Here is a 27,403-nt window from a genome sequence, read left to right as displayed (position 1 = left end):
ACCCGGTCCTTCGTAGAACTGCGACCTTTGAAAACAATGGTTGAACAATGGAGGAGATGCTTCGTCAGAACTCCCTTTCACTCCAAAAGCCGCTGCCGTTGCCGGTGACAATAGAACCTACAACTGCGACTACAAAAGGGGGTGAAATGAGAACTCATACCAATTAGCGCGGGGGAGAAACGAAAGAATGATCAAATTTTCGACCAAAAAACCATTCGCCATCTAGACTGCACACCTTGCCGGTGGGAAGAAAAACGGCGACTGTGCGGAGAGAAGAGGGTTTTCGACTGAGTGCGCGGGAGAAGGAGAAAAGACAAACGGTTGAACTCCTCCACAGCAAACGCCCTCCCTGTCCGCAAACCCTAACCCTTTCAAGGTTTAGTCGCCACAGAGATTCCGCAAACCCACACTGTGCTATCTTCTGCTATCTTCCTTCGCCAGAAGAACCACTCCAGAAACCGTTGGTGTTGCTGGTCACAAGAGAACCTACAACTGCGACCACAAAAGGGGGTGAAGTCAGAACTCATACCAGTGAGCGCGGGGGAGAAAGGAAAGAATATTAAAATTTTTTACCAATAAACCCTTCGCCATCTACAATGCACACCCTGCCGGTGAGAAGAGAGTTTTCGTGCGGCGACTGTGCGGAGACAACAGAGTTTTCGACTGAGTGCGCGGGAGAAGGAGAAAAGAGAAACGGTTCAACTCGTCCGCTACAAGCCACGTCTGACGAAAAATGCTTCAAAAAAATTAATTTTAATTTAAAAAATAAAATCCACCAATCAAGTATGGAATCAAAATATGGAGTCAGGATATCATTTTCTTTTTGTTTTTACGTGTCAAACAAACGTTGCTCTATGAAGATTGAGTTGCAACTTTCTTTCAGGTTTGGCTCTCAGTCCAACGAACCTTCCTGTCTCCTCTGTGCTTCTCAGCAACCACTACAAGCTTATAGTAAATCAGAACATTAAGCCTTCACAATACGACTTCACCCTTATAATGAGGTTCAACAGTGTCACCATCTTCAAATTCTTCCTCCACCTCTCTACACTCTTTACGCACCTCCAAGCTTACACCACAGTCAACAATGTCACAATCAGTTGCGGCACCACTGGAACATCCTACGACGGTGAAAGAACATGGACAGGGGACACAGGTTCAATGTTCTTCTCTAATCAAGACAACACCGTTTCCTCCAACCCAACAACACCACAACCTAATTCCACCCTTAAGGTACCCTACAACACAGCACGTGTGTCTCGTTCCCAATTCAATTATTCCTTCCCCGTAACCCCAGGCTCCTATTTCCTTCGCCTCTTCTTCTACCCAGCTTCTTACCCTTCCTTTCCCCGTACACAAGCATCTTTCACCGTTCATTGCAACCAATTCACACTCTTCTACGGTTTCAACGTCAACGCGGAAGACACGGAATTCATCTTCAGAGAGTACGTGGTCAACGTTCACAACGGTGAGACACTCAACCTCAGCTTCACTCCCTCACAACCTAACTCCCACGCTCTCATCAACGGAATCGAGGTATTTTCTATCCAAAGCGATCTCAATTACACCACACCACATGGTGCGGACTTCAAGCTCGTCGGAACCGATGCCTCGTACAGCGTTACAACCGACACTGTTCTGCAGACAGAGTATAGGATCAAAGTAGGAGGTCAAGGAATTTGGCTGCCAAAAGACATCGGTTTGTTCAGAAACTGGACCGACAAAGACGAACATTATTTAATTGAAGAAGAAAATTGTAGCAGTAATGATCTCGCTGGCGACGTGTATGGTAAGATGAACATAACCTTGAACCATGGTTACGTGCCATCCAAGGAACTGTACAGAACAGCGTGTATCACGGAGAGATCTAAGTTGACTTGGGACTTCCCCGTTGACTCTGGCTTCTACTACTTGGTCAGGCTCCATTTTTGTAAACTTGACCAGAACATTACTGACATCGCTGACAGGTTGTTCTGCATTTACATAGGTAGCGACCTGGCTGAGGATCACGCTGATGTTATGAGATGGAGCAACCAACATAAAGGTTTACCCGTGCAGAGAAATTTTGTCGTTTTGATTCCCAAAATGGATACTCAGAAAATGGTTAGTCTCTCGCTCCAATTGCATCCTTGTTTGAATTCGAGCATTCCGTGCTTGAGCGGTCTCGAGATCTTCAAAATCAGCGACTCCAACAACCTCGCCAGACCTAACGTGCAGAACGATCTTGCAGTCGGAAAGAGAAGGAACGTCTTATCAATCGGAAAAAGCACGAATTACATCACAAAACATAAAATTATCATAGCAGGGGTGGTATTCGTCTTGGTCTCGTTTCTTGGTTTCGCCGTCGTTTGGTGTGTAATATCCAAGTTCAATTTATGCTCGTTCTCAACCAAAGTACACCACCAACTGTCAACCAATTCACACGAACTGTCAACCAACACGCTCATCTGCCGGCGCTTCTCCCTCGTGGAGATCAAAGCCGCCACCAACAACTTCGACGACGCTGCCGTCGCCGGCGTCGGGGGATTTGGCCACGTGTACAGGGGCATCATCCGCAGAATTTTCATGCCGGTGGCTCTCAAGCACTTCAGACCGGGTTCAAATGGCCCTGCAAAGTTCCTGAACGAGATGGAGGTGGCTATCAAGCGCCACAAACCGGGTTCAAAGCAGGGCGCTGAAGAGTTTCTAAACGAGATCGAGTTGCTCTCGCAGCTCCGCCATCGCAATCTTGTTCCTCTCATCGGTTACTGCAACAGCAAGGAGGAGATGATTCTGGTCTATAGTTTCATGGCACGTGGCAACCTCCGGGACCATCTATATAACAGCGACAAGCCTCAGTTGCCATGGAAGCGACGCTTGCAGATTTGTATCGACGCAGCGCAGGCGCTTCACTACCTCCATAGTGGCGCCAAAGCATACACGATCATCCACAGCGACGTGAAAACCACGAACATCTTGTTGGATGAGGAGTGGGTGGCCAAGGTTTCGGATTTTGGGCTTTCCAGAATTGGGCCCATGGTTGAGTCCAAGGCCCATGTCGGCGACACCGCCATGAAGGGAAGCTTTGGGTATATAGATCCAGAGTATTATAAACGGCAATATTTGACGGAAAAGTCTGACGTGTACTCTTTCGGGGTAGTGCTGTTTGAGGTACTGTGCGCTCGTCCGCCACTGATCCGCACCGCGGATCCGATGCAAGAGTCGCTTTGTCATTGGGTTAGGTATTGTTACCAAAATGGGACAATGGCTCAGATATTGGACCCCACGTTGAATGGGAAGATCGCGCCCAAATGCTTTAGAATGTTTTGCAAGATTGGGGTGAGTTGTTTGTCGGAAATTGGGACGCAGAGACCGTCCATGAATGACGTGGTTGGGAAGCTTAAGTATGCTCTGCAACTACAAGAAATTGCAGATATTAGCGAGGCGCATTCTAATACTAAAATCCCATTGTCTGTTTAGGCGAATTGAATTACTTCATTTCTAGGATCAACGATTTTGATGAGGCTGGTTTAATACGATTGTTCTAACAAATGCATATATTTTATGGTTGTTTCAGGAATGTTGAGGTTTTACAACCATTTTTTTACGGTTGATTTCTTTATGTTGTTTTACCAAGGTTGAACTTTTACAATCCTTTGCATTTAAGGACACTCTTCTTAAAACACTTTCCAATCTGCATACAATATGTATCTTCACCTTGAAACATCCAAGGTTTCCTACAAATGTCACTTCCACCTTAAAAGATATTCTGGTAACTACTATTACACATTTGTAGTTGTGAATCAAACATGTAATCTGGTAAAACTGTTTGCATAAAAAGATTCTAAATCTAGACATTTCAGGAATCTTGTGGCTATGCTTTCTTTGCTGAGCAAGCTTGTGAAGCAGATCCAGGCTGAAAACGAAAAGAATCATAATTCAATTGTTGGACAGTTATGCAATAACTTCATGATTGTTTCAAGAAAGTAAAGAGTGAATTCTTTACCACACAGGCATGAACATCATTACAACCGCACAAGAGCTTCCCATTGAGAGTATCCACAGCTTTAAAGGAACCTCCTCCTTCACTTCTCTGCACAATGATCCCCAAATTATAACTGATATTAGCATGAATGAATAAAAAAGTTTCTGCTGCAAACAACAAAAAATAGTAGTGAAAACAAAAAATATGGCAAAGTTCTACCTTGTAATAATCAACAGCAACATAATTTGCCCACCTGTTGCCAGCAGCAACATAACAGGTCTGTAGCATGTCAATGAGACCTCCAGAGTTATCTTCACATGTGATTGCCTTAAGTGGAGCAGACCGAAAATAGTTTACCAAAACCAAGGATTTGCTCTTGTCATTGAGAGCAGAAGATTCTGCTCTACTTGGACAGCTTCCTGCTTTTCTTCCACCATCCCCATCTGATGAATTTAAGATCATCAAAAATGAAAATTGACAATGTAAGGAAGAATAAATGTATAACATATTCTCGTATTTTCCTTTAATTTAACCAGTGTCTATTAAAGAACAGAGAAGCCTTAGAAATTTAGAAGTTGGTATTATCTTACACTGATTTTCAACCATGTAATTCCACTGGTATGCAATGCCTTCACTTTGTTCTTTAGACCTGACAGATGTGAACACTAGTAATCTTTGATTTTTTGCAACCATATCACTCACTAGAGGCCAGTCTCCTCCTTTCTTTGGCATTCTACTCACAGGAAACCAAAACTTCATCAAACCAGCGTCCGTGAAGACTTTTGTCAATCCTTTTGGGGTTTTAACATAATCTTCCAATATGAGCGTGACAATTTCTGTTGGATTGGCTGATAGAAAAGCTGCAATTTCCTTCAGTGTATCTATAGCTGGTTCCTACTTGTTGATTATAAAGTTAGCGTCTTTGTGTAGAGGAACTTGTTGGTCATTCATTAGTGTTTGTAAAGAAACAGAAGTGGGAAGATGATTTTTACATACAAAAGCTGTGAAGTCATAGCACTGGCCTTGAAATGAATGACACAGCCACACTTTTCCATTAAAATCATATGTATCTAGCATTAGTGCTCTAACTCCATTCTACAAATGAAACATTGATGGAAGAAGACAGTGACATTAAACACTTGCACGAGACAGAACATCAGAAATATTAGCAGAAACTAATAATGAATGAAATAATACCTTTAGCTGTTGGGTTACACTGTCTTCTTGGTTAGTGATGGTAACTCGAGGCACACCTGTGTGTGATGGTTCTCCATCAATGGCAAATGCGTTGTGCGTTGTCAAAAATGCATATTTGTTGAACGGTAGAGAGTTATTCTAAACAGAAAAAACAATCAATAAACAACAGATTAAGATGAAACAACTCTAAAGACTGAATTTAAAGATTCCGAAACAAAAGAATAGAGAATATGCACCGACAACTAGTATCCAAACTAAAAAAATACAATTTACTGAATTTTTTTTACATTTTTCCCGAAGAGGCAGTTAATGTTCAGACAATATAAAATTCACCAGAATCTGAATCACCCCAATTGTCTCTGAATTTTTATCACTTGATAGCATGTTAAGAACTCTGACATTTAAGAAATAATATCTTACAATGAGTTTGAATTGATCTGTGATGGATGATCTCACACACCTAGAGCCTAAATACCCAAGTGGGCAAGAGAAGCAGTAGAGTCCGGCTTCACAATCGCCATTAGAAGAGCACTCATCATCTAGCTGATCAAAGATTCGAAAAGAATGTGATAAAAAAGTTGAAAACAGAGAAATTAAAGGCATAATTCAAAAGCAGATGGTGTAGGGTACACAAACCTTGCATTTTCCATTAGAGCAAGCAGCATCAACACGATAACAAAGCGGAAGCATAACAACCACAAGCAAGAACACACGAAAACCCATTTGTACAATGACTTGTGGGATTCGTGAAAGGACTTGAAATGGGTGAATGAGAAAAGATAATCACAAAAAGGTGTCAAATTTATAGTGAAAAAAAATGCAATGATGGATTTTCTGTTCTGGGTGAGGAAGAAAAAGGAACTCCAAGATTGAAAGGGAAAGAAGGTATGCTGCTTTCATTAATAATTGGAGACAAATCAATTCAAAACATTAGATGTAGTGGTGGACTAATGAGAGTGTGAAAGGTTTGTTAACTTTTCAGTTTTCATAACCTATCGCCGAACTATAAAGAACAACAGCAACGGTTGAAGTGCTGTTTTTGGATTTTTAATAATTAATTTGGACTTTGGAGGACAGAAAATATAAGATATTTTGGTAAGCAAAGAGCACTTCTCTAGGTTGGTGGTTGAATGCATTAATTTAAGCATTGGTTTTCTCGAATATAAGGTTGTGGTTACTGGTTCTTCCACCATTATGGATGCTGGAATAATTAATACAGTGGACAACTACATAACTACATAAAGAAGGAAAAAATATAAATTTAACCATCACTGTATATATATTGAGTAGCTTATGGACAAAAGATAACTAATAATAATTAAATAAACATTTTGTCTTTTTTATTGGTTGGAGTTCCACTCTCTTTTTCTTTTCTCTTTTTTTTTTTTCAGTTCGGACTTTAATTATACGACAATCATATTCATAGCCATCAATTCTGAGATTTATGGATGATCCATACGTGTACAAAGAAAAATAAAAGTGATCCATGACTAAAAAGCAGAGGATATTCTTGGCATTTGTGTTTATTCCTAGAGGCTATTGTTACGAAGGGAGATAATCCTCTTTTTATTGAACAAGTTTATTAAATCAATTTAGTGATATTGAATTAATTCCACTATTTTAATATAAATGGTATCCTAACAATTTTACATCTATTAAAGATTTAAAGATAGAGTAATGTTACCCTTTCATTAGCGTCAGCTTATGTCTAGTGTCTAGGGATGTCAACAAGGCGGGTAGGGTACGGGTAGTAGCTCCCCATACCCTACTCGCTGGATAAATATTCGCCCCGTACTCATACTCATATTCGTCGAGTATCCGTTATGCAGGTACTCGTCTATTTTTTTCATATCCGCGGATATCCGTGAGTATTTACAAAATTATTTAAAAAATAAATATTTAATCATAAATTCAAATAAAATAAAATAAAATACATTACTATCATAAATTTTAAATAAAGTTCAAACAAACTCAAGTCCATACAAGTCCAAATAATCATAAAATAAATATAAAATGACGTTCAACACAATGAAAATTCTTTAATTAGTGCTTTAATTAACCAGCCCACTTTTTCCGATTGATTCATGAGACAAAGTTAGGTCAGAATGTTTTCTACTAATATATATTTATATATATATATATATATATATATATATATATATATATATATATATATATATAAGATTGTGAGTTAAAGTTTAGCGGGTACGGGTATCCACAGGTACGGATATTATGATACTCCTACCCGCCCCATTAGCATGCGGGTATAAAAAATACTCGTACCCGCGGGTAGCGGGTATCCATTTTTAATATTTGTTTCCTACCCATTGCAGATTTTATCTGCGAATACCCGCGGGTACGAATATTTTTTACATCTCTACTAGTGTCCATTTTGGGTAGACGCTATTTTTTAACTTTCTTGTAGTCACAATTACAAAAAAAAAAAAAATTGCATGATTGATACTATCATTCATAGAGCCTTATTATATGTATTAGGATTATGTTTAGAATTTGTTTACAACATTAAAAATAGAAAAGTTCAAATTATATTTTCTTAGATTTTAAATTTTAAATCTGACATATAAATTAATTTTAGTTTATAGAAAATTTTATTTTACTGTTTTCTTTCTTAACATTTTATAGAAAAAGAAAATATGTAATAAGCAATTCACATAACTGGATCGAATTCATGTGGACAACAATTTTGATAGAAAGAAATAAGTGGTTGGAATTCATGTGGACAAGATTTCAACAATGGTAGCTAGGATGTGAAAATAGTTTATATCACCCACCTAAATATATCTTTTTCAAACATATATTAAATATTCATTCAAAAATTAAAAAAGTTTTTTTTAATAAATAAAAATACAAAAACTAATTTGTAAAAGTTATTATATAATTTATTTAAAGCTTATTTGTAACTTAATTTTGTAAAGATTTTTTTTTCATATTTCTTTTAAAAAAAAAGAAAGAAAACTTTACAAACATTTTCTTAAAATAATCCTTATTTATATGAGAAAAGTAATTCAAACCAATATGTGTAATAAACATATCATGCATATAGGATTCATCCTATTTGTATAGGGTACAATTTATAAGTTATCTCCACTTATTAATATATATACCTATTGGAAACCTTTTTAAAATTAAATACAAAACTTTAATTTCTTTTATTCCACTAATTTCTTAGACTAATCCAACTCATTCAAGATATTAATAGAACATGAGAAAAAAAATACCATAAAAACAAGCCACAAATGCATCCACATTCTGAAATAGACAATTAATTAGATATAATGTATCATCCTTCTCAACTTTCGGCTATGCATAAATTAGGGTTCAAGACACGTGGCAACCATGCATAACATTTGCATACTCTTGTTATATTCAACAAATACACGAAAACCAATAATGAAAGAATTATTTACCCAAGTACACTTGGTGCTTTTCAAAACAACGAATATTTTTCGTTAATGATTCATTTTTCATTTAACGGTATTCATTTCCTAAAAATAACGAATAAAATGTTTTTTTCTAATTAAAAAGATACTTTTTTCAAAAGTAATGTGAAGCCTTTTGGATTTTCATAATAGATACAAATATTTTAACCTTTTTCTTATTTATTTGTAATACACCACTTCAATCATTTTTAGATTATCACATCATATTATTAAAAAAAATTAAAATAAATAATTGAATGACAATTAAAATAACGAGTTAAGAGTAGATAAAAAAATATATTATTATCCTTTTGTAATTTTGTCAAACCAACAATGACAACTTGGGCTCGTGGTGAAAATTTACTGAGTTTAAAATATGTTTGGAAAAAAAAAAGTCTAGATGCTTTTAATAGAAGAAAATATAAGAAATATAATAAAAAACTGAAATTAGTTTATTGAACTTCCTTCCTAATAATTTATATAAAACCTTTTTTTACTTTTTATATAATGTTAGCTTTTAAGAAAATGTGATTTCACTTTATATTCTTAGTTTTTTTTCCTACAGTAGTATTACAAATTTGCATCGTTAATGAAAGGCGGAATTTTAGTTTTATTTCTTTTTATTGTATTTAATTTATGTTTTACTTTCTATATTGATGATGTAACATAAATATTGCATGCAAATTAGAACTAGTTTGGTGTATATTATGATAAAAAAGTGGATAAGGATAATCGTAACAATCATAATAAATATGATGACAATAATAATAATAATAATAATAATAATAATAATAATAATAATAATAATGAAAGAAGTAGTTATAATGCAAATCACAATCATTATTATGACAACAATAATTGCATCTTAACACTAATAATAATGACAATTGTTAAAATAGTTACGATAAGGATATGATAATAATGGTGACAAAATGATGATAATAATGATAAGAGTGATGTGAAAACGGTGGGAAAATTTTTGGGAACAAGTGGTGATTGCGGTTCCTACAGTAACAATAACAATGGTGATGTAATAAAAAATCTAATACAAGGGACAATTAAAACAACGACAATATAGTATTAACAAAAGTAACGATAACATCCGATGATAAACAATAATTCTCTTCCATTCAACAAATATGCCTTTTTCACAACACACAATCCATTCTTTTACTAGTTAAAGGGTTCTTCAACGTAACTTTTGGATCAGTGTACACTTCCACAAGAGTTGACTTTGTGCGTGATAATTCTCCCAAGGGTAGATGACAAATTGTAGCAATCAATGGCAATCACATTAAAGATCACAACTTTTCAAGTCAAGTCCACAAATTTGACCACAGAGTTTGAATCAAGCCATCCATTCATAGCAGCAAGAACAATGCATCTTCCATTCCACCCCAAAATGGCTCCTTTTCCCTGTCTTCCATTTTTCACCACCACAAAATCCAAAACCACAAGCAACTCTAATCCAATAGAACAGCTCTGTCACCGCTTCTCTTTTTCTGAGCTTCAAGCAGCCACAAATGGGTTCATGCCGAGTTTAATTGTCAGTGGAGAAGGTCAATGCAAGGTCTACAAAGCCCACCTCAAAGGCCATGGAGACGTAGCCATCAAACACTTCGAGATTAAAAGCCCAGATCGTGATATAGAATTCAGGGTCGAAGTCGAGATTCTGTGTCAACTACACCACCCAAATGTTGTTCCTTTGGTTGGTTTCTGTGAGCACAAAAATGACAAGTTTGTTGTGTATGATTATGTCTCCAATGGAAGCCTCCATGATTGTTTGCATGGCACCAACAAAAACAGTGCTGTTCCCTTGTCGTGGATACAAAGACTTAACATCTGCATCGGGGTGGCTCGTGGACTGCACTACATTTACTTTGAAACCAAGATACCCATCATGCACCGTGCTGTGAAATCAAGCAACGTTCTTTTGGACCGTAATCTGGTGCCTAAAGTGGCGGATTTTGGACTTTGCAAGAAGCACCCGCAAGAGGAGTCAAGGCCAAAGCCACCAAGAGTTGAGTTGAGGGAGAACTTGGAGGTTAGTTTGGAATACATGGAGCCTGAGTATTTTATGACTGGAAGGTTATCAAAGAAATTTGATGTGTACTCTTTTGGGGTGGTAATGTTAGAGATTGTGTGTAGGAAGGAAGCATGTTTTTTAACCCCAGGTGGAGATTGTGAGTACCTTGTTAAGTGGGCTTTTGATGATGAAAGGAAGGGGGTTCTTGAGAAGATTGTTGATCCATCTCTTATTGGAAAAATAGCACCTTCTTGTTGGGAAGTGTTCATTGAGATTGTTCAGAGATGTTTGGCTTCAGTTGAAGAGAGGCCAACGATGGGTGAAGTGGTTATGATTCTTGAAAATGCATTTTTGTTGCAAGAGAGAGCACATGTGTGAAAGAGTGTGATGAGCCAAAGGCCATTAGGAAGAGAAATATAAGCAAAAATAATACAGTTGTTGTATTTTTCATGTTTCTGTTCAATTTTTGTGATTTCACAGTTCTTGTAAAGCTTTTTCTTTTTCCATATTTAAGCGCTTCCGGTGGTATATCACAGTAGAGCTATGATGCATCGATACTTCAACTTGGGTCACGTATCAATGTCCAATATAAATCGTGTCTGATACTTGAACGATACTTATAAAGTATTTAATTTATAAAATCGTAATACACTACAATAAAATCTTTGAATAATAACCAATTTTAGTGACTAAAAATAATTAGTCATTATATAATGACCAAATTGATAACTAAAATAGTTTCAAAAAAGTATAATTGGTCTTTAAATTGATAATTAAAATAGTTTCAATTATGAATTGATTTTTAAATTGGTCACTAACATTAGTTACTAGGTTTTGGCTACCAAAATATTTGGTCTCTAATTAGGAAATTTGGATTCACACATTAACAATCATATATTTATTATATTTGTAAGAATTATTGTACATTTTTCAATATTCATATATCATATATTTATCACGTATCGTATCCTATTATTTTGAAAATAAACGTATCGACATATTGAATATATGTCATATCTAATACACACATCGTATCTGTACATCGTAGCAGCAGAGTTATACAAAGCTATGGATAAATTTTTTTAGACTTGAAGACTCTCGGATTATGATAAACCATGCTAGATTTGTCTCCACACATACTACACCCAAACAACGTCTATTATTAAATATACAAAAATATTATTAAACACAATTTTTCTGTCAAAATTTGCAATTTTTTTCACTACACATGACTACACAGTTTCATATAGACCCAAGAGACCAAGTTACAATTCTCAAATCATCTCTTTACTTAAACAATAGTTTTCTACTTTTTTTTTCTTCTTCACTTCTTCACACATGCTTACTTAGGATCAATAAATATTTTTCGTGACGCAAGTTAGTTTCCTGCTTTTTTCTCTTCTAAATATTAGTCCAAAGTTGTCTTGAAAACAACACAATATGCATGTACATTTTATTTATGAGTTTACTTGATTAAAAAAAAAAAGTAATCTTTCCTGCGTTTGTTTGTAACTTACATATACAGGAAAAAGTTATATATTTTGTTCTACCATAGTAGCATCAACAATAGTTGTTGAACCGGAATCTTGTATCGTCAACACCAGGATCTAACACTCAAATAAAAATCCAAAACAGCCCTTCAACTGTTGGTGTCGTTCTTTAAAGTAGAAGATAGCTGGGACACTTTCAGATTCACGTTAGTGAAATACTATTTTGAGTTGCCTTTATTTCCAATAATTAATGCAGCATAAATACATAACCTCTTACCCTTCTGTTGCTCATAAGAATTGAGAATGCCATGAGTCCCTTCCATCTTTTCATTTTTAACATATAATAGAGCTTTTGTGATTACCTTTTCCTTATCACTTCCTTTCAGACATTCCAACTTTGTCACAGAACAAATGAGTTCTCTTCCGTGCTTGCTTTTGGCCATTATTCTTCCCTTGTGTTACTGTGTTGATGCTGCTTGCTCTAATGGAATATGCAAGGTTTGTATACCCTACCACCTCTTATTTGAATCATGCCTTTTACTTTTCAGTTTCAAAATTGGTATTATATTTGTTTTCAATCTTTGATCAGCTAAATGATGAGTGCTCGTCTAATGGTGATTGTGGAACTGGACTCTATTGTTTCTCATGTCCACTTGGGTTTTCAGGCTCTAGGTGTGTGAGATCTTCTGTCACAGATCAATTCAAGCTCATAGTAAGATTCTGACTTCTCCTTGGTCTTTGCCTTATTTCACAAGAAACTGTCACAACACAGGTCTAAAGATTTTTTAAATGCCAACACTTGTCAGGGTTTTGGTTCTGGTGGTGTAGGCTAGAAACTAGTTCCATCATTTTACATGAAATGAATATTAACTGCTATTATTTGAAAAAATCATGAAAAATTTTCAGGACTTTGTATTATTATATTTACTTTTGGATACCAAAAGAGAAACCTAAGCTATAGTATGAGATATGTCATTGTCTATAGAGTGAAAAGGAAATTTAGGAGTGTTTCTTCTTAATCAATTTTTTAACTGTTTGTTTTCTTTCGGTATAGAATAATTCTCTTCCATTCAACAAATATGCCTTTTTGACAACACACAATTCTTTTGCTATTGATGGAGAACCATCTAACACAGGAGTGCCTCGAGCCACCATCACTAATCAAGAAGACAGTGTAACGCAGCAGCTAAAAGTATGTTATTCGTTACTACTAGGCTTATATTCTGTTAACTTCTATGATGTTCTGTTTCTACTACTCGCAAGGATGTTCAAGGTTCATTATTTCTGCCATCTGTGTTTCATCTGTAGAATGGAGTTCGGGGACTAATGCTAGATACGTATGATTTTGATGGAGATGTGTGGTTATGTCATTCATTTCGAGGCCACTGCCATGATTTCACAGCTTTTGTATGTAGAATTCATCTTCCCAGTAATGTTTTCTTTTTGGCCTCTACAAAAATACAAACATTTATGCTAACATTAGTTCAGCTACACAAAGATGCTAACTTTGTATTCTACAAGTAGGAACCAGCTATAGATACACTTAAGGAAGTTGCAGCTTTTCTATCTACCAACCCAGAGGAAATTGTCACACTCATACTGGACGATTATGTTAAAACACCCAAAGGGTTGACAAGAGTCTTTACAGAAGCTGGTTTGATGAAGTTTTGGTTTCCTGTGACGAGAATGCCAGAAAAAGGAGGAGACTGGCCTCTTGTGAGTGATATGGTTGCTAAAAATCAAAGATTACTTGTGTTCACTTCAAGAAAGTCTAAAGAACAAAGTGAAGGCATTGCATACCAGTGGAATTACATGGTTGAAAATCAGTGTAAGATATCACCAACCATTAAATCTTGTGCTTCACAAAAACATTTTTATTCCTTTGTTAGTTTTCCATTTTGGTATGTGATCTTAATTTTCGTCAGATGGAGATGGAGGAAGAAAAGCAGGAAGGTGTCCAAATAGAAAAGAATCTTCTCCTCTTGATGACAAGAGCAAGTCCTTAGTGTTGATAAACTATTTTCGCACTTTTCCACTTAAGCCAATTACATGTGAAGATAACTCTGGAGGTCTCACTGACATGCTGAAAACCTGTCATGGTGCTGCTGGCAACAGGTGGGCTAATTATGTTGCTGTTGACTATTACAAGGTAGAACTTTGGCACATTTTCTCTTTTGCTACTAATTTTGTTGCTGAAGCATAAACTTTTGGTTCATTCATGCTAATATTTGTTATAATTTGGGGATCTGCAGAGAAGTGAAGGAGGAGGACCTTTTAAAGCTGTGGATACTCTCAATGGGAAGCTCTTGTGTGGTTGTGATGATGTCCATGCCTGTGTGGTGAGGAAATTTTCACACTTTCTTTCTTGAGCACAAAGTTAGGAAATAACTCCACGACATTTGATTCTTTTCAATTTTCAGTCAGGGTCTACTTCACAAGCTTGCTCAGCCCAGAAAGCATAGCAAGTAGCAACAAGCTTCTTGTAATGTTTGAGTGTTTGAGTCTGTTTAAGTGTAATATCTTGCCTTCATTACCACGTTTTCCTGGTTCGATATAATCATACAAGTACTACTGTATGCCAGTGCTACCGGATTATGAGTTTGTATAAATTTGTAATGACATTATATAAAACTATCAATGTTTTAAGATAATGGTACTTCTTCTAAGCAAATGGGAAAATCTTTTAAGATTTGCACTGAGCCATGCGTTACTCTATATTCTAACCTCCACTCATAATGATAGAAGTTCTATTCTGTTGCCATAATCCTACTAATTTTTGAGCAATTTGTGAGGAATTCAAATATGGAATTGAGAATCTCACATAGAATAGAGATGAGTAAGATGAACATGCCAAAAAAATAAAATAAAAAACTCACAAACCTATTGTTTTATGGGCTTTTTATAAGAGGTGCCTATGATATCTCATGTATGTTGACTAATGATTCAGAACTCATCATATTCAAATTTTTTGGTTACAAACCAACTCTCCCCAATTCCAATCGTAACTATATGGTTTAACTTTTCCAATATTAGTTTTGTGTTGGATTTTAACCCGACTAACGTAATGAAATATCAAGAAATGTTGATAGATGAATTAGAAATTTCATTTCGAACTCTTATTTTGGAAAGCATATATTGGACAACCGATAATGGGGCATATAAAAACAATTGGAAAGACAAATAGTTTTCTCATGACAACACAGCTCAAATTTCTATTATCCTTATTAACGCAAAACACTTTCTCAAAGTTAGGGTTGTGGATGCTTGGGATGGGTCTATTCCTACCTTTCTGCAACAAGTACCGAGAGTGTAGAATCTATAACATCTGATTTTAACTTGTGCTTATTTTTATCCTTCCTCGCATCCATGTTCTTGGAGTAAGAGTATTCGGTTGCATAATCCCTCCAACTAAAACTCTGATTCTTAGGAAACTCTTAATAGACTCCCTTCTGATAGCCATGCGACACAACTCTTTTCATGTAGTAAGCAAGAACACAACTCTTCTCATGTTTTTCTTTTATGTTCTACCGCTAGAAGTCTCTGGACTTTGGCTTCAAGGAATTTTTTTCTGGTTTTAATTCATGTCTAACCATGATATTTTGAGTCTGCTATGTAGTGCAGGTAGTCCCTTGTCAAGGAGATTCATTTAGTCATTATAACCTAATTTATACATATTGTCAGGGTAAACAAAATTTATACGCCAATCAATATAAAATCTTCATAAGTATGATTCTAAAGATAGTTATTTTAAAAATCACCTCACTTATCATACAAGGGAGTCTGCGAATGAATGACGCTGTAAAAACTCTTTACACCCAGTGCATACACTATTAATTTCTAATCGAGTGGAAATTATCAGATCTTTTCTAAAAAGCTTGCATCTGTACCTATAAAAGATACAACCAGAGAACTTCTACAACATCTTAGGTTACTGTTCATGCCTCATCGGTAGTTCACACAATGAATTGCTAAGTTATGGCTTGGAGGTTTGAAGAAAACAATCAAACACTGCACAATTGACAACCTAACAATCTTTTTTCATTCATATTGGGCATAATACCGGAAATGTTCATCTGACACAGCACAACTAAAAAGACGAAATGAAAACAGATTTTGCCGTTTCTTAAACCAAAGGACAAGTATATCATGTAAGTTATGAATTTGCTAAAAGGGAATAGGGAATGAAATCACATTATATCGAAGGACAACAACACAATAACCAAAGGTTGCCAATCAAACTGACTCTCATGACATAATGGCGCAAAATTGCAGATTATGCGAACACAAAATTTCAACTTTCAAAAATCTAAGTTGGGTGTTAAAAAGATGAGCATGTGGAAGACCTACTTCTTAGAAGGCTTCCCTTTCTTTTGAGAACCTTTCCCCTTTGTGTTATCCATTGAAGAATCCATGTTATTGTCCTTTACATTAATGGCACCCTGGCTGAACTCCGGAGACAGTATCTTAGCAATCTCAGGAAAACCAACGGTGTTTCTTCCACGCAACAAAGTTTGCAAATTCTGCTCCCAAATCTTGTCCTTTTTAATACCAGGACTCTGCAGACCAAACATATCATATTAGTAATACCCTAAATTTAACCTCACGAACTAGGAAGCACAGTTATATAATCAAGTGTAAAATAAGATTGGAAATGATGAGTGAGGTAAGGTGAGAGAACCCGGAAATTGTAGAGTTTGATAAACTTCGAGAGAATGAGAGCAACTTCGGAACGAGAGTGGCGAGGGATGCCGAGGAAGGTGCAGAGTTCACTAGAAGACTTGCGGATTTTGGTGTTGCCGGTGCCGGTGATTTCTGCCACCGCTTTCGCCACCGTGGACATGCTCCTCCGACCCAACGAACCCATTTTCGCGATGTGTTATGACTGCTACAACTGTGAGTTCTTCAACAAATCAACACCAGTAAATGAATACTATCAAAAACAAAGAGTGCAGACACAGTTTTGTTAAGTGATGTATTTAATTGAACTTTTTTAAAAGTTACTTTTTTATATAAGATCATCATATAAATTCTAAAAGATTTGTCATAATGTTAATTCTTATATCTATATATATAATAAATAAATAAAAGAAAAAAATTGTTTATTCAAAGTCATAGTCATAAAGCATACATAAACACTCAACTCAACCAATACATTTTAGTCTGTTACTAAAAATATGGATGTGTAGTGTATGTACAGTATTCCTTTTTTCTAATTTACTTACACTTTTTTGTTTAGTTTTTTTTATAAAAGCAATTGCTTTGAATCACTTGTATAAAGGGGTGGATGTTGACTAATATTTTAGGAAAATCAAAATAATATAATAAAAATTCATATATTTAATTATTGTCACTAAGATAAAGATAACGAATACATAATTTAGTAAAATCATAACTATATAAACAAATAATAATTATTGTCATTTATTCTTTTATATTCTTGAACTCATCAATAATTGGACCATAACTAAAATTTTCAACTATTTCTTTTTTGATGTAAATAAACAAATTGTCAGCAAAAAATCCATCTTTCATCTTTATTCAGCAATCTTATTTTGATAATCTTCGTTACAAAAAACATTTTTTCTATTATAGTAATAGCTCACCAGTAATTCTTTAAACTTTAAGAAAAAAAAATTATAATTGGACAATTGAGTCAGTAGTATCATGGTTTAGAATATATGTGAAAAAGTTAAATTTGTCTTGTTTTCATCTTCACACACAGTTTTCCTTTTTATCATTTTTAAAATATGAATTTGTTCTTTTATTTTTCACCAATATATTTTTTTAAGATTAAGACTAAAGAATAATTTGTCATAATCTAATCAAAAATTGAGACGTAAATGCTAAAATAAAATTTCATAATAATCAAGTTACAATTAAAAGTCAATTATGAAAAAACACATAGCACAATATTTTTTCTTTCTATATTCCTAAAATAATCAAGTAAGACAAAAAAAAATTTCAAGAATGGAAGAGAACATATAAAAGATAAGAGTAGAGACAACAATTATTTTTCTCTTTAAAGAAAATAAGTAAAATTAAAATATGAGAATAATATGTAAAAAATTCATGAAACAAATACAAAATATCTTAATAATTTTTTTTATTCTTTATTATATTTGATTCAAATTTTATTATCAATTAATATTAAATATTATGATTTATAAATCAAATAAAAAAATTTATTTTATTTTTCTTTGATTCTTAATATACTATACATAATTTAAAAAAGTTTATGGACATTACATTATTTAAAAAATTTCAAAATTTTTAATTACATAAATTATAAAAAAAATTAAATTTTTTGGGCATACATAATTTTAAAAATGTTAAGAATTTTAATTACATAAATTAAAAAAAAAATCAAAATTTTTGGGAGACATGACCATATCTCTTATTATCGTCCGCCACTGCTTGTAAAATATTTTCACATATTATTTTTCAAAAGTGATTTAATTAAAATATATGAGAAGTAATTTCCCAACTAAGTATATATTTAAGAACCCGGAAAGTCGAGCATAAGTTTTTTTTTTTAATCTCATCAACGTGTTCTCTTATTGAATAAAAACTTTTAAGATTAAAAGTAATTAAAAATAATAATATATATATTCATCAATAACCATGTTTTTCAATAGCACTGATAGTTTTTTTTGTTTGAAAAATTTTGTTAACAGAAATACCAAATTTCGTAAAATAAAAACTATATTGATAAAATATTAGGTTTAATTACTATTTTAGTATTTATATTTTGAATTTTGATTTATTTTGATCACAATTTTTCTTTTTATTGAATCAATTCGCATTACGTAGTATTTTTTTGTCTTTTATGTATATTTTTTTTTGATTCAATTGATTCTTTGTAGTTTTTTATACAGAGTTGTTTTTTATCATTAATATCTTCCTCTAGTCTTGAAAATGTATTTAAAAGTCACAACTAGGTTTATGTATCTATTTATGATGATATAGTAGAGAAAAACGAAGATTATAGAGTTGTGATCTTAGTTCTAAAGGAGTCTATCTTGGATTTGAAGAAAACGGTTTTTGTGAAATTGTGTAACAAAAAAGAAAAAAGAAAAGAGGGTTTGGACTCACATGTAATCATCTTTGAACAATTTTAATGTTGAATTCACGAAAGAAATCACATTGTTTTTGTTTAAAGAGTATGGGGACTTTTGAGTCCAAAAAAAAAATATAGTGACCAAAGGAATAACTAAACATATTATTAAATAGATATATGATTACCTTCCAACCAAGGATAATGGCAATTTCACATAATGAATGGCATTAAATGGGTTTAAAGAGTTGTCAATTTGGCCTTGTCCATAGGATTTAGCCTTGACCCACGTGGATTATAGTCCAAAAAGCCTTCAATTTAAAAAGCCTACATGACCAAAAACCCACAAAAATTCTATGGGTCAAGGTCAACCCATGGGCTTCCCTTTTAAACATGTGTTAAACATGAAAAACATATTAATTTTTTAAATATATTATTAAAATTTCAGTTTAGGTCGGCCACTCTCGACAATTGGCCTTGGACCATCCATTTCGTCAATCAACCCAACCCGACAAATATCGGTTGTTAGGATGGCCTACCTTGGGCGTTGGCCTAAGCCGACCCGTCTTTGTTGAAACATCATGATCAGATATTACTAATTTAAATAAAATAAAAACAATGATAGTAATAATTGTGCATTTATTAAAATTTCTTTCTCAAAACGTGGGAAAAAATCATACTTTATTAAATACATCGGGTTCAAAACCATAAATTCAATTCAATTGACTGATAATAAATCACTATTTATAAAATATTAAATATAATTCATATAAAGGTTCCCATGCTGCCCCGCTCCGACCTCTAAACCTCACCAACTCCACATGTAATAGCATATGCTCATGTATTATACGATCATCGCCAAACACAAGCGGATAGGGTGAGCTAGCAACATAAACAATTATTAACCAAAAATAAAGTGTGCACACACTCTCGTTGGGGAACCTCCATCCCCTGATTCCAGAAAACATGGCCACCACCATGTTCGTCCACGTTCTACATTCTGAGATGATGACCTTAAGATATCTTTTGCTGCAACAAGCCACAACTCGTGGTTCCACCTCCACAAACCACAACTTGTAGATACACATGCGGGATTATCCTGTTACGAACCACTATCCGTGACGCCAGGTGGAGTTTCCAATACGAACCACTATTTGTATTCTCAACACAAGATTCGCAAGATCACCGACCACAACTCGTGATTGCCTATTCAAGTGGAGCCAACCTAACGAGCCACAACTCGCATATATCCCATACTCTTCTATTGTTTCCACCGTCTACATTGACCTTGTTCACAAATAATACAAAGGGAATGCTTCGGGATCACTCATATCAGCTTGAGATCAAAGACCACACTAGATTAGTTGGGTTTCACATGGTGAAGCAGCAACTTGAAACCTGTGAACTACATTATGCATACTAAACTTAAAACCAAAACATTTCACTCCTTTAGCGTGATTGAAACCCTAGTTGTTCTACAAGTTTTGGGAATAGTAAGCATTTTGTCATCCTTATCATGATAAATAATGCAATTTCAAAGGGAAGAAAATCAAAATCAAGAAATAAACTTTAATCCCAAACAAACGAAACCCCAAAACTAAGAAAATGTCATATCTCCACCCAAATCATATAAAGCAACTAAATTATCCAACATAATGACAAAAAGTTGTAAGAGCAAAAGTTGTAAAACGAAAGTACTGTAAATTTTTTGTTTATGAAAAATATTACTAGCTAACAAACTAGAGATGAGATGTATGAAGATTCAATGGTGTACTTCTAAAACAATGAATCAAAGCATGAAAAGGTTATGTCAGCCTCGACGATGAGCAATGACGCTAACTATGACCTTGAACGATAACAATGTGCCCAATTGCAGGTCTTGGTGTTGGTGTTGTTTGGCCTCGTGCGAAGAACGACAAGGAGGTGGGAGACGCTATGACTCCAATAACGACCTTTGTGACGACCTTCGTGATGAATCGTACCAATGATGGTAACTCCAATCGACTGGAGGCAAGCGACAATGAGACCCAAGGTTTGTCGTTCACCATCAACATCAAAACCCTAGATTGCCACCACCATCCATCGAAGGAGTAATAACCATTTGGTCGTGATGGAGGATTCAATTTGTGAAAAGGATGATGCAAGTCATGGTTGGGTTTTTTGTGTTCTGTTTGGGTGAATGCAAAGAAGGGAGAAGTTGATTGCAAAAGAGAAGCATAAAAACATGTCTTCTCTGTCTTGATTTGGGGGACGAGAAAGAATAAAACCTAGCGCCTTCTTAAATTCAACAAAAAACGTCCATTCTTAATTTTATTTCCTTAATGCTAGCGTGGAAAAAAATATGATAAAAAATATCCTAAGTCACAGCCATGTCATGGAGTAAGAGAAGTTGTAAAAAATGAGTAGTCATTATATCATTTTTCAAGAGAAATTTGTATTGAGCTCGAAGAAAAAGATGTGCTTTGACTTGATAATAACAACTATAGAGTCTTCTTTGTAACGATTGTTCAAATGTACATAAACCTTATAAGACCAATTAATCTCTTCTTCTGAGACATTATTTGATAAGAATGCACAAACAATGTAGCATTCTCTATGGCTTTTTAACATGTTGATTATAACTACATCCAAAAGGGTTGGGGGAGAGGTTCTTGATTCCACAAATGTCTAACAACAAGAAACATAAACACGTTGAAAAGAAAATATGCCAAATTTTGAAATTCTAATTAAGTCATACATTTTGACTTTTTTTTCTAGTAAGTAGAATAAGTTTTTATTACTCTTTCTAGCCACTTTTAAGTAGTTTGTTATTTTGGTGGAAAGGTCAATCCTATAAACCTTAGAAGTTAAAAGTTCATAAAATTTATAATAATACCTAGCCTATCTATTAAGGCTTGTCCTTCCTGAGCGGAAGGAAAAGACTATTTGACAAACTCTATAGAAGGCTAGTCCTTCTTCTAGTCGCAATATTAGGTTAAACCATTTGCTATTAAAGTCAAGCAATTTAGCAGCTTTCAGTAAGGTGTAGTAGAACAATATTGAAAAAAAGAATGAAGAGAGAACCATTGATAATAAACAAACAGGTTGGCAAACTCCCAAAAAGAAGAGGAACTTGATCCAAAAGACAAGAGAAAGTTTTCGCAAAGAAAATGTGTCAATGCTTACATAGTTTAAGTTTACATGTGAAAAACATGAGTGAGAATTAAATGATAAATCGGTTAATAAAAACTAAATACAAGTTATTAATATTTAATGTGAGATTCCTAGTGATCTAACATGATAACTTTTTGGAGATTATTTATCACGTGGAAAACTATAATTATTATAAAATATGTAATAAGTGATAAGAAAGAGAAGAATGACAATGGACATAAAGAGTCTCAAAAGAGTGATAAAACAAGTATTTATATCAAAAGAATCTTTATTTTCTACTAAGTTTTCAAAAGTTAACGAATTCTACTTAGTGGATATATTGAGAAAGAGGAGTAAGGTTGAGTTAAATAAAGTCACAAAAAGAATAAAAGAAGTTATTTCTAAAGAGATGGAGAGATAGAAGTTGCATACTAGTTATACTACAACAAAAGTGAAGGTCACAAATGTGGAAGTTATGCAATAAAGACTTATCTTTGCACATAGAACAAGTGGACTGATGACAAGGTAGTATAAATGTCAATATAATTGGACTACAGAAATCAAGATAGGGGTCATGTGTTGGTGTGACATGAGGAGGGTTATGGTGTGGAAATCATCAGACATTTTGAAAAGAGGAATAGACAGAGCTACAATGATGAGCTCTCATACCATAAAAGAAAACCGCAAAGACAATGTAAGACTTATAGCCAAAAACCTCTACCATAAATGGATAACAGATGACTAAAAGGAATAACAAAAAAGTTACACCAGAATTAATTCTAATAATAAATTGCAACAATAAGACAAAAAAAGAAAATAAAAAACAAGTATTGTATATTTGTATAATGAATAAGGATGAATGTAGAATCATGTTTGTTGATCCCAGATAATGATACTTTATTTTGAATAACTGTGTTCTTCCCCTTCTTTTATATACATGTTAGAATCACTTTACAAATAAACATTTTTTACAGTTCACAATCCTTAATGCATTAAGAAATGTTTAATCTCCCTTTCTTAAAGCAGAATCTAACTAGTATATATAGAAAGCTTCGCAACAAGCTTCTTGAAATGTTGAATCTTTTTTAAATGTAACTGCTTGCTTTTGTCCCATGCTTCCTGGTTACAATATGATCATACAAATACTATTTTATGCAGACACAGTATTACCATTACGTTCGATTCGTGTTTCATAACTAAAAACTGCTTAGGTATAGTTTAAAGGTGCAGGTGAAATTATGATACTTGTTTCTGTCAGATCAGAAACATTTTCCTACTCAACAAAACTACAGAAAGATAACGAAATTGGGTGCAACATGACTCCAACCCCATAAAATTATCCGTAATTTTCAGCAATTCATGGTGCGCAGTTCCAAATTACGCATTCAAATCTTTTTATACCCGTCGTCATCATTCGAAAAAATATCATCCCAAACCAAAAAATAAAACACACTAGCTACAAAAACCAGCGAACAAACTACATTATAGTACCAAAAAGCCATGGAGTCATGTTTTACTTCATTTTTTACTTAACAGGCTGATAACAAAAATGTTGAAATTAACATAAATCATCGGAGAGAAAAATTGTTACAATAATTAAACACGTAATCTTGAAATTGGCTTACTTTGCAACCTGTCTTCATTCACAAGAGATAGGAGCAACTTGATTCTGTACAGAGACACCGCAACATCAGAAATATGAAACTAAACACATTAATTTTGAGCTTTAGCAGCAGTAGTAGAAGGTGTTCTCATCTACTCGATTCCCTCAACGTGGTTTTGGGTCAACAATTTCAGAGAAAACCGTCCCAGACATTAATCTATCACTCTCTTTATAGCTGCTACTAAGCTCCTCGCTGCTGGTACTCACACTCACCACACTCGTTCCACTACTCTTGTTAAAATCCGAAACCTGACCCACACTTGTTCCACTACTAAACAAATCTTCGTTACCTTCCTCTCTTCGTTCATTACCCGGCTCACCACCAACCACGTTATCATTATCGCGCTGTTCCGCGCTCTCTTGCAACTGCAACGCAAACTCCAGCATCCAAACGACGTCGTTCATCGACGGCCTCTGCGTTCCATCGTCCAACAAACAACTCACCCCAATCTCGCAGAACTTCCTCAAGCACTCTGGTGCGATCCGACCCTTCAACGTGGGGTCCACAATCTGCGCAATGGTCCCGTTTTGGTAACAGTATCTCGCCCAATCAGCCAGTGACACCTGTTTCTTCTCCGCGGTGCGGATCAGAGGCGGACGAGCGCAGAGTAACTCAAACAACACCACGCCGAACGAGTACACGTCAGACTTTTCCGTCAATTGCTGTCGTTTGTAATACTCTGGGTCTAGATACCCAATGCTGCCCTTCACCACGGTGCTCACATGGGCCTTTGACATGCCCGTGGGCCCAATTCGGGAAAGCCCGAAGTCTGAAACCTTGGCCACCCACTTATCATCCAACAAGATGTTCGTGGTTTTCACGTCGCGGTGGATGATCGTGTGCTTCGCGCCGGTGTGGAGATAGTGCAGCCCACGCGCGGCGCCGATGCAGATCTTCAGGCGCTCCTTCCACGGGATAGCGGGGTTGTCCGTGTTGTAGAGATGGTCGCGTAGGGTGCCACGTGCCATGAAGTCGTAGATGAGGATCATCTCGTTCATCTCGTTGCAGTATCCGATTAGGGACACGAGATGAAGATGGCGGAGCTGCGAGAGCATCTCGATCTCGTTCATGAACTCGTGCGCGCCCTGCTGTGAACCAGGTTTGAGGCGCTTGATGGCCACCGGGGTGGAACCGCCGTCGATGTAGCCCTTGTACACATGGCCAAATCCCCCGGCGCCGACGATGAAGACGTTGTCGAAGTTGTTGGTGGCGGCTTTGATCTCCACCAGGGAGAAGTGGCGGCAGAGATCGGACGGTAGAGAGGAGTTCGTGGTAGTTGACTTGGTCGTTGTAAAGGAGAGTGGACCCCACTTGGAAGTCGCGGAAGACTTTGACTTGTTGTAGTCTTTTGGCTTTGTGGTTCTCTTGTGTCTGAAAAACACGACAAGGAAAACGATTATCAAGATCAAAACGATGCCAGACACCACCCCTGCTATGGCGCCAATAATCGTCGTTGAGCTTCCGCTGCTGGTCTTTCTGTTTTGACCGGGAATCTGTGGAGTCTGAACCGGGTCAGGGTTGGGTCCGGCTAGGTTGTTTGAGTCAGCTTGACTGATTTTGAAGATCTCGAGACCGTTCAGGATGGCGTCGCTGTATTTCGTATCCACACCTTTTTCGTAAGGATGCATTTGAAGCGAGAGATTAAACTTTTTCTGACCACCATTCCCAGGAATCAAAACGGCGTAGTTTCTGTGCACAGCTAAACCTTTTTGTTTCTGACTCCATTTCATTACATCTGCACGTGTTTCTGCCAACTGTCTCGCTATGTAAATGTAGAACTGCCTGTCACCGATGTCATTAATATTGGGATCAAGCTCGCAAAAGTGGAGCCTGAGAACGTAAGTGAAGCCAGCATCAACGGGGAACTCCCAAGTGAGGTTGCTCATTTTGTTCAGAGTGGCGTTTGTGCCCATGCTACGCGCTGTTCTGAACAGTTCCTTTGGTGCCAAGTAATCGGGATTCACTGTTATGTTCATTTTCCCATCCATGTCACCTGGTAGATCATTATTCTTTGGATTGTATTTAACAAAATAGCCTTGTTCGTCAGCCCAATCCCTGAACAAACTGGTGTCGTTTTGTGGCGGGATTTCTTGTCCTCCGGCTTTGATTCTATACTCAGTCTGAAGAGCAAAGCTGGTTCCAACGCTGTACAGCGTGCTACTGTTGATGAACTTGAAGCCTGTGTCATTTACTGTGTAATATAAATCGGTTGGCATGGAAAGCACCTCGATTCCATTGATGAAAGCGTATGAGTTTGGATGCGAGGGAGTGAAGGTGAGGATAAGCCTCTCACCGTCGTTGACGTTGACCACGTATTCTTTGAAAATAGTGTCGGTGGCTTGAGCGTCGGCGTTGAGAGAGGCGTTGAAATCGTTGAGGAGAGTAAATTGGTTGGATTTAACGGTGAAGGATGATTGGGTGCGGGGAAAGGAAGGGTAGTCTGCAGGGTAGAAAAAGAGGCGAACGAATTTGGTGCCTGCGGAGACTGGGAAGGAGTAGTTGAATTGGGAACGGGACAAGCGTGCGGTGGAGAAGGGTATTTGATTGATGGAAGGAGACTGTGTTGTAGCCTTGTCTGAAACGGTGGCATGTTGGGAAGATAAGTACTTAGTGTCTGCGTCGCCGGTCCACGTTCTTTGACCGTCGGAGGAGTTTCCGGTGGTGCCGCAATTGATGGTGAAAACTTCCTCTGGGTTGTAGGCTTGGAGGTGTGTGGAGATTTGTAGAAGGAGGAAGAAGAAGAGTGATAAGATGAAGGTGAAAGTGAAGATGGTCATGGTTTGCAGTGAGAAAAGAAAACTGAACAAAAAGTCAGTGAAACTATGAAGACTTAGTACTTATTATGGTGATTGATGATGGCTCGGGGTAGTTGCTAGGAAGCACGGGAGATAGTGTTGGTAGTGGAAGACGATTGCGACGACTACTGTGTGGCGAAATATGATTCTTGCTTTCGTTGCAGTTATCTCTTTTTGACCACTTCAACTTTGATACACAAAGTTCCACGGTTTTGGTTATACAAGATTGAAAATGTTTTACAACCTTACTTGAAAGAGAGGGAAAACAAAACAAATATTAGGGTACGATAATTTCAGCTTAGTGCTTTGTCTTGTCTATACAATTACTAAATTTTGTTCACATGCTTAAAGAATAATCCTTTCTTTCTAGAATTTCTTTTGGATCTTTGCTAGTCAGTTTCATTAGAAAATTAAAAATATCATTGAAAATTATCAAAACGAAAATTAAAAAAAATCATAAATATTGATTATTTTATTAATTACGTGAAAGTGAAGTTGTTATTTGTTACAAGGCCTCCTGAATTAAAGATAAATTCCAACCTCAAACATGTATTAGTCAAATTATCTCTTCCTTTTTTTTTGTTTTTATAATTTTCTAATCATATAAAATATTGTTTAAAAGAACAGTAACATGTTACGTTCCT

The 27,403-nt window shown here is 35.7% G+C and overlaps 6 protein-coding genes across 7 annotated transcripts; 3 read left to right on the top strand and 3 right to left on the bottom strand.

The window, feature by feature from the left end:
• The first annotated feature begins 47 nt into the window (after nt 1-47).
• Nucleotides 48-3,556, top strand: LOC114180426 (receptor-like protein kinase FERONIA). Its single transcript, XM_028066746.1, has 2 exons — nt 48-141; nt 884-3,556. The coding sequence occupies exons 1-2, from the start codon at nt 48-50 to the stop codon at nt 3,454-3,456; spliced, it is 2,667 nt and encodes an 888-aa protein (XP_027922547.1). The 3' UTR covers nt 3,457-3,556.
• A 64-nt stretch (nt 3,557-3,620) lies between these two features.
• On the bottom strand, nt 3,621-6,280 carry LOC114181147 (PI-PLC X domain-containing protein At5g67130-like). Its single transcript, XM_028067507.1, has 8 exons — nt 5,795-6,280; nt 5,579-5,701; nt 5,159-5,296; nt 4,958-5,056; nt 4,552-4,855; nt 4,181-4,404; nt 3,983-4,069; nt 3,621-3,892 (listed from the first exon to the last, which is right to left on the bottom strand). Exons 1-8 carry the CDS (start codon nt 5,879-5,881, stop codon nt 3,851-3,853), a joined length of 1,104 nt encoding a protein of 367 aa, XP_027923308.1. The 5' UTR covers nt 5,882-6,280; the 3' UTR covers nt 3,621-3,850.
• Nucleotides 6,281-9,629: 3,349 nt separating this feature from the next.
• Nucleotides 9,630-11,187, top strand: LOC114182620 (probable receptor-like protein kinase At5g59700). The gene has a single exon (XM_028069519.1). The coding sequence runs from the start codon at nt 9,881-9,883 to the stop codon at nt 11,000-11,002; it is 1,122 nt and encodes a 373-aa protein (XP_027925320.1). The 5' UTR covers nt 9,630-9,880; the 3' UTR covers nt 11,003-11,187.
• Nucleotides 11,188-12,080: 893 nt separating this feature from the next.
• LOC114181310 (PI-PLC X domain-containing protein At5g67130-like) lies at nt 12,081-16,033 on the top strand. Of its 2 annotated transcripts, XM_028067730.1 has the most exons (8): nt 12,081-12,612; nt 12,704-12,826; nt 13,169-13,306; nt 13,423-13,521; nt 13,639-13,942; nt 14,040-14,263; nt 14,367-14,453; nt 14,535-16,033. In XM_028067730.1, the coding sequence occupies exons 1-8, from the start codon at nt 12,526-12,528 to the stop codon at nt 14,574-14,576; spliced, it is 1,104 nt and encodes a 367-aa protein (XP_027923531.1). In that variant the 5' UTR covers nt 12,081-12,525; the 3' UTR covers nt 14,577-16,033. The 2 variants fall into 2 exon arrangements, with proteins under 2 accessions (XP_027923531.1, XP_027923530.1); XM_028067729.1 differs by having other exon boundaries at nt 12,081-12,826.
• A 97-nt stretch (nt 16,034-16,130) lies between these two features.
• LOC114181311 lies at nt 16,131-17,078 on the bottom strand. Its single transcript, XM_028067732.1, has 2 exons — nt 16,793-17,078; nt 16,131-16,670 (listed from the first exon to the last, which is right to left on the bottom strand). The coding sequence occupies exons 1-2, from the start codon at nt 16,976-16,978 to the stop codon at nt 16,458-16,460; spliced, it is 399 nt and encodes a 132-aa protein (XP_027923533.1). The 5' UTR covers nt 16,979-17,078; the 3' UTR covers nt 16,131-16,457.
• Nucleotides 17,079-23,774: 6,696 nt separating this feature from the next.
• Nucleotides 23,775-27,050, bottom strand: LOC114181678 (receptor-like protein kinase FERONIA). Its single transcript, XM_028068202.1, has one exon. It carries the CDS (start codon nt 26,739-26,741, stop codon nt 24,069-24,071), a length of 2,673 nt encoding a protein of 890 aa, XP_027924003.1. The 5' UTR covers nt 26,742-27,050; the 3' UTR covers nt 23,775-24,068.
• Between the last annotated feature and the right edge of the window lie 353 nt (nt 27,051-27,403).

Source organism: Vigna unguiculata, chromosome 4 (assembly GCF_004118075.2).
Source record: "Vigna unguiculata cultivar IT97K-499-35 chromosome 4, ASM411807v1, whole genome shotgun sequence".
NCBI lineage: Eukaryota > Viridiplantae > Streptophyta > Magnoliopsida > Fabales > Fabaceae > Vigna > Vigna unguiculata.
Note: the sequence above shows the minus strand (reverse complement) of the source record. Positions and strands in the feature narration are given on the sequence as shown.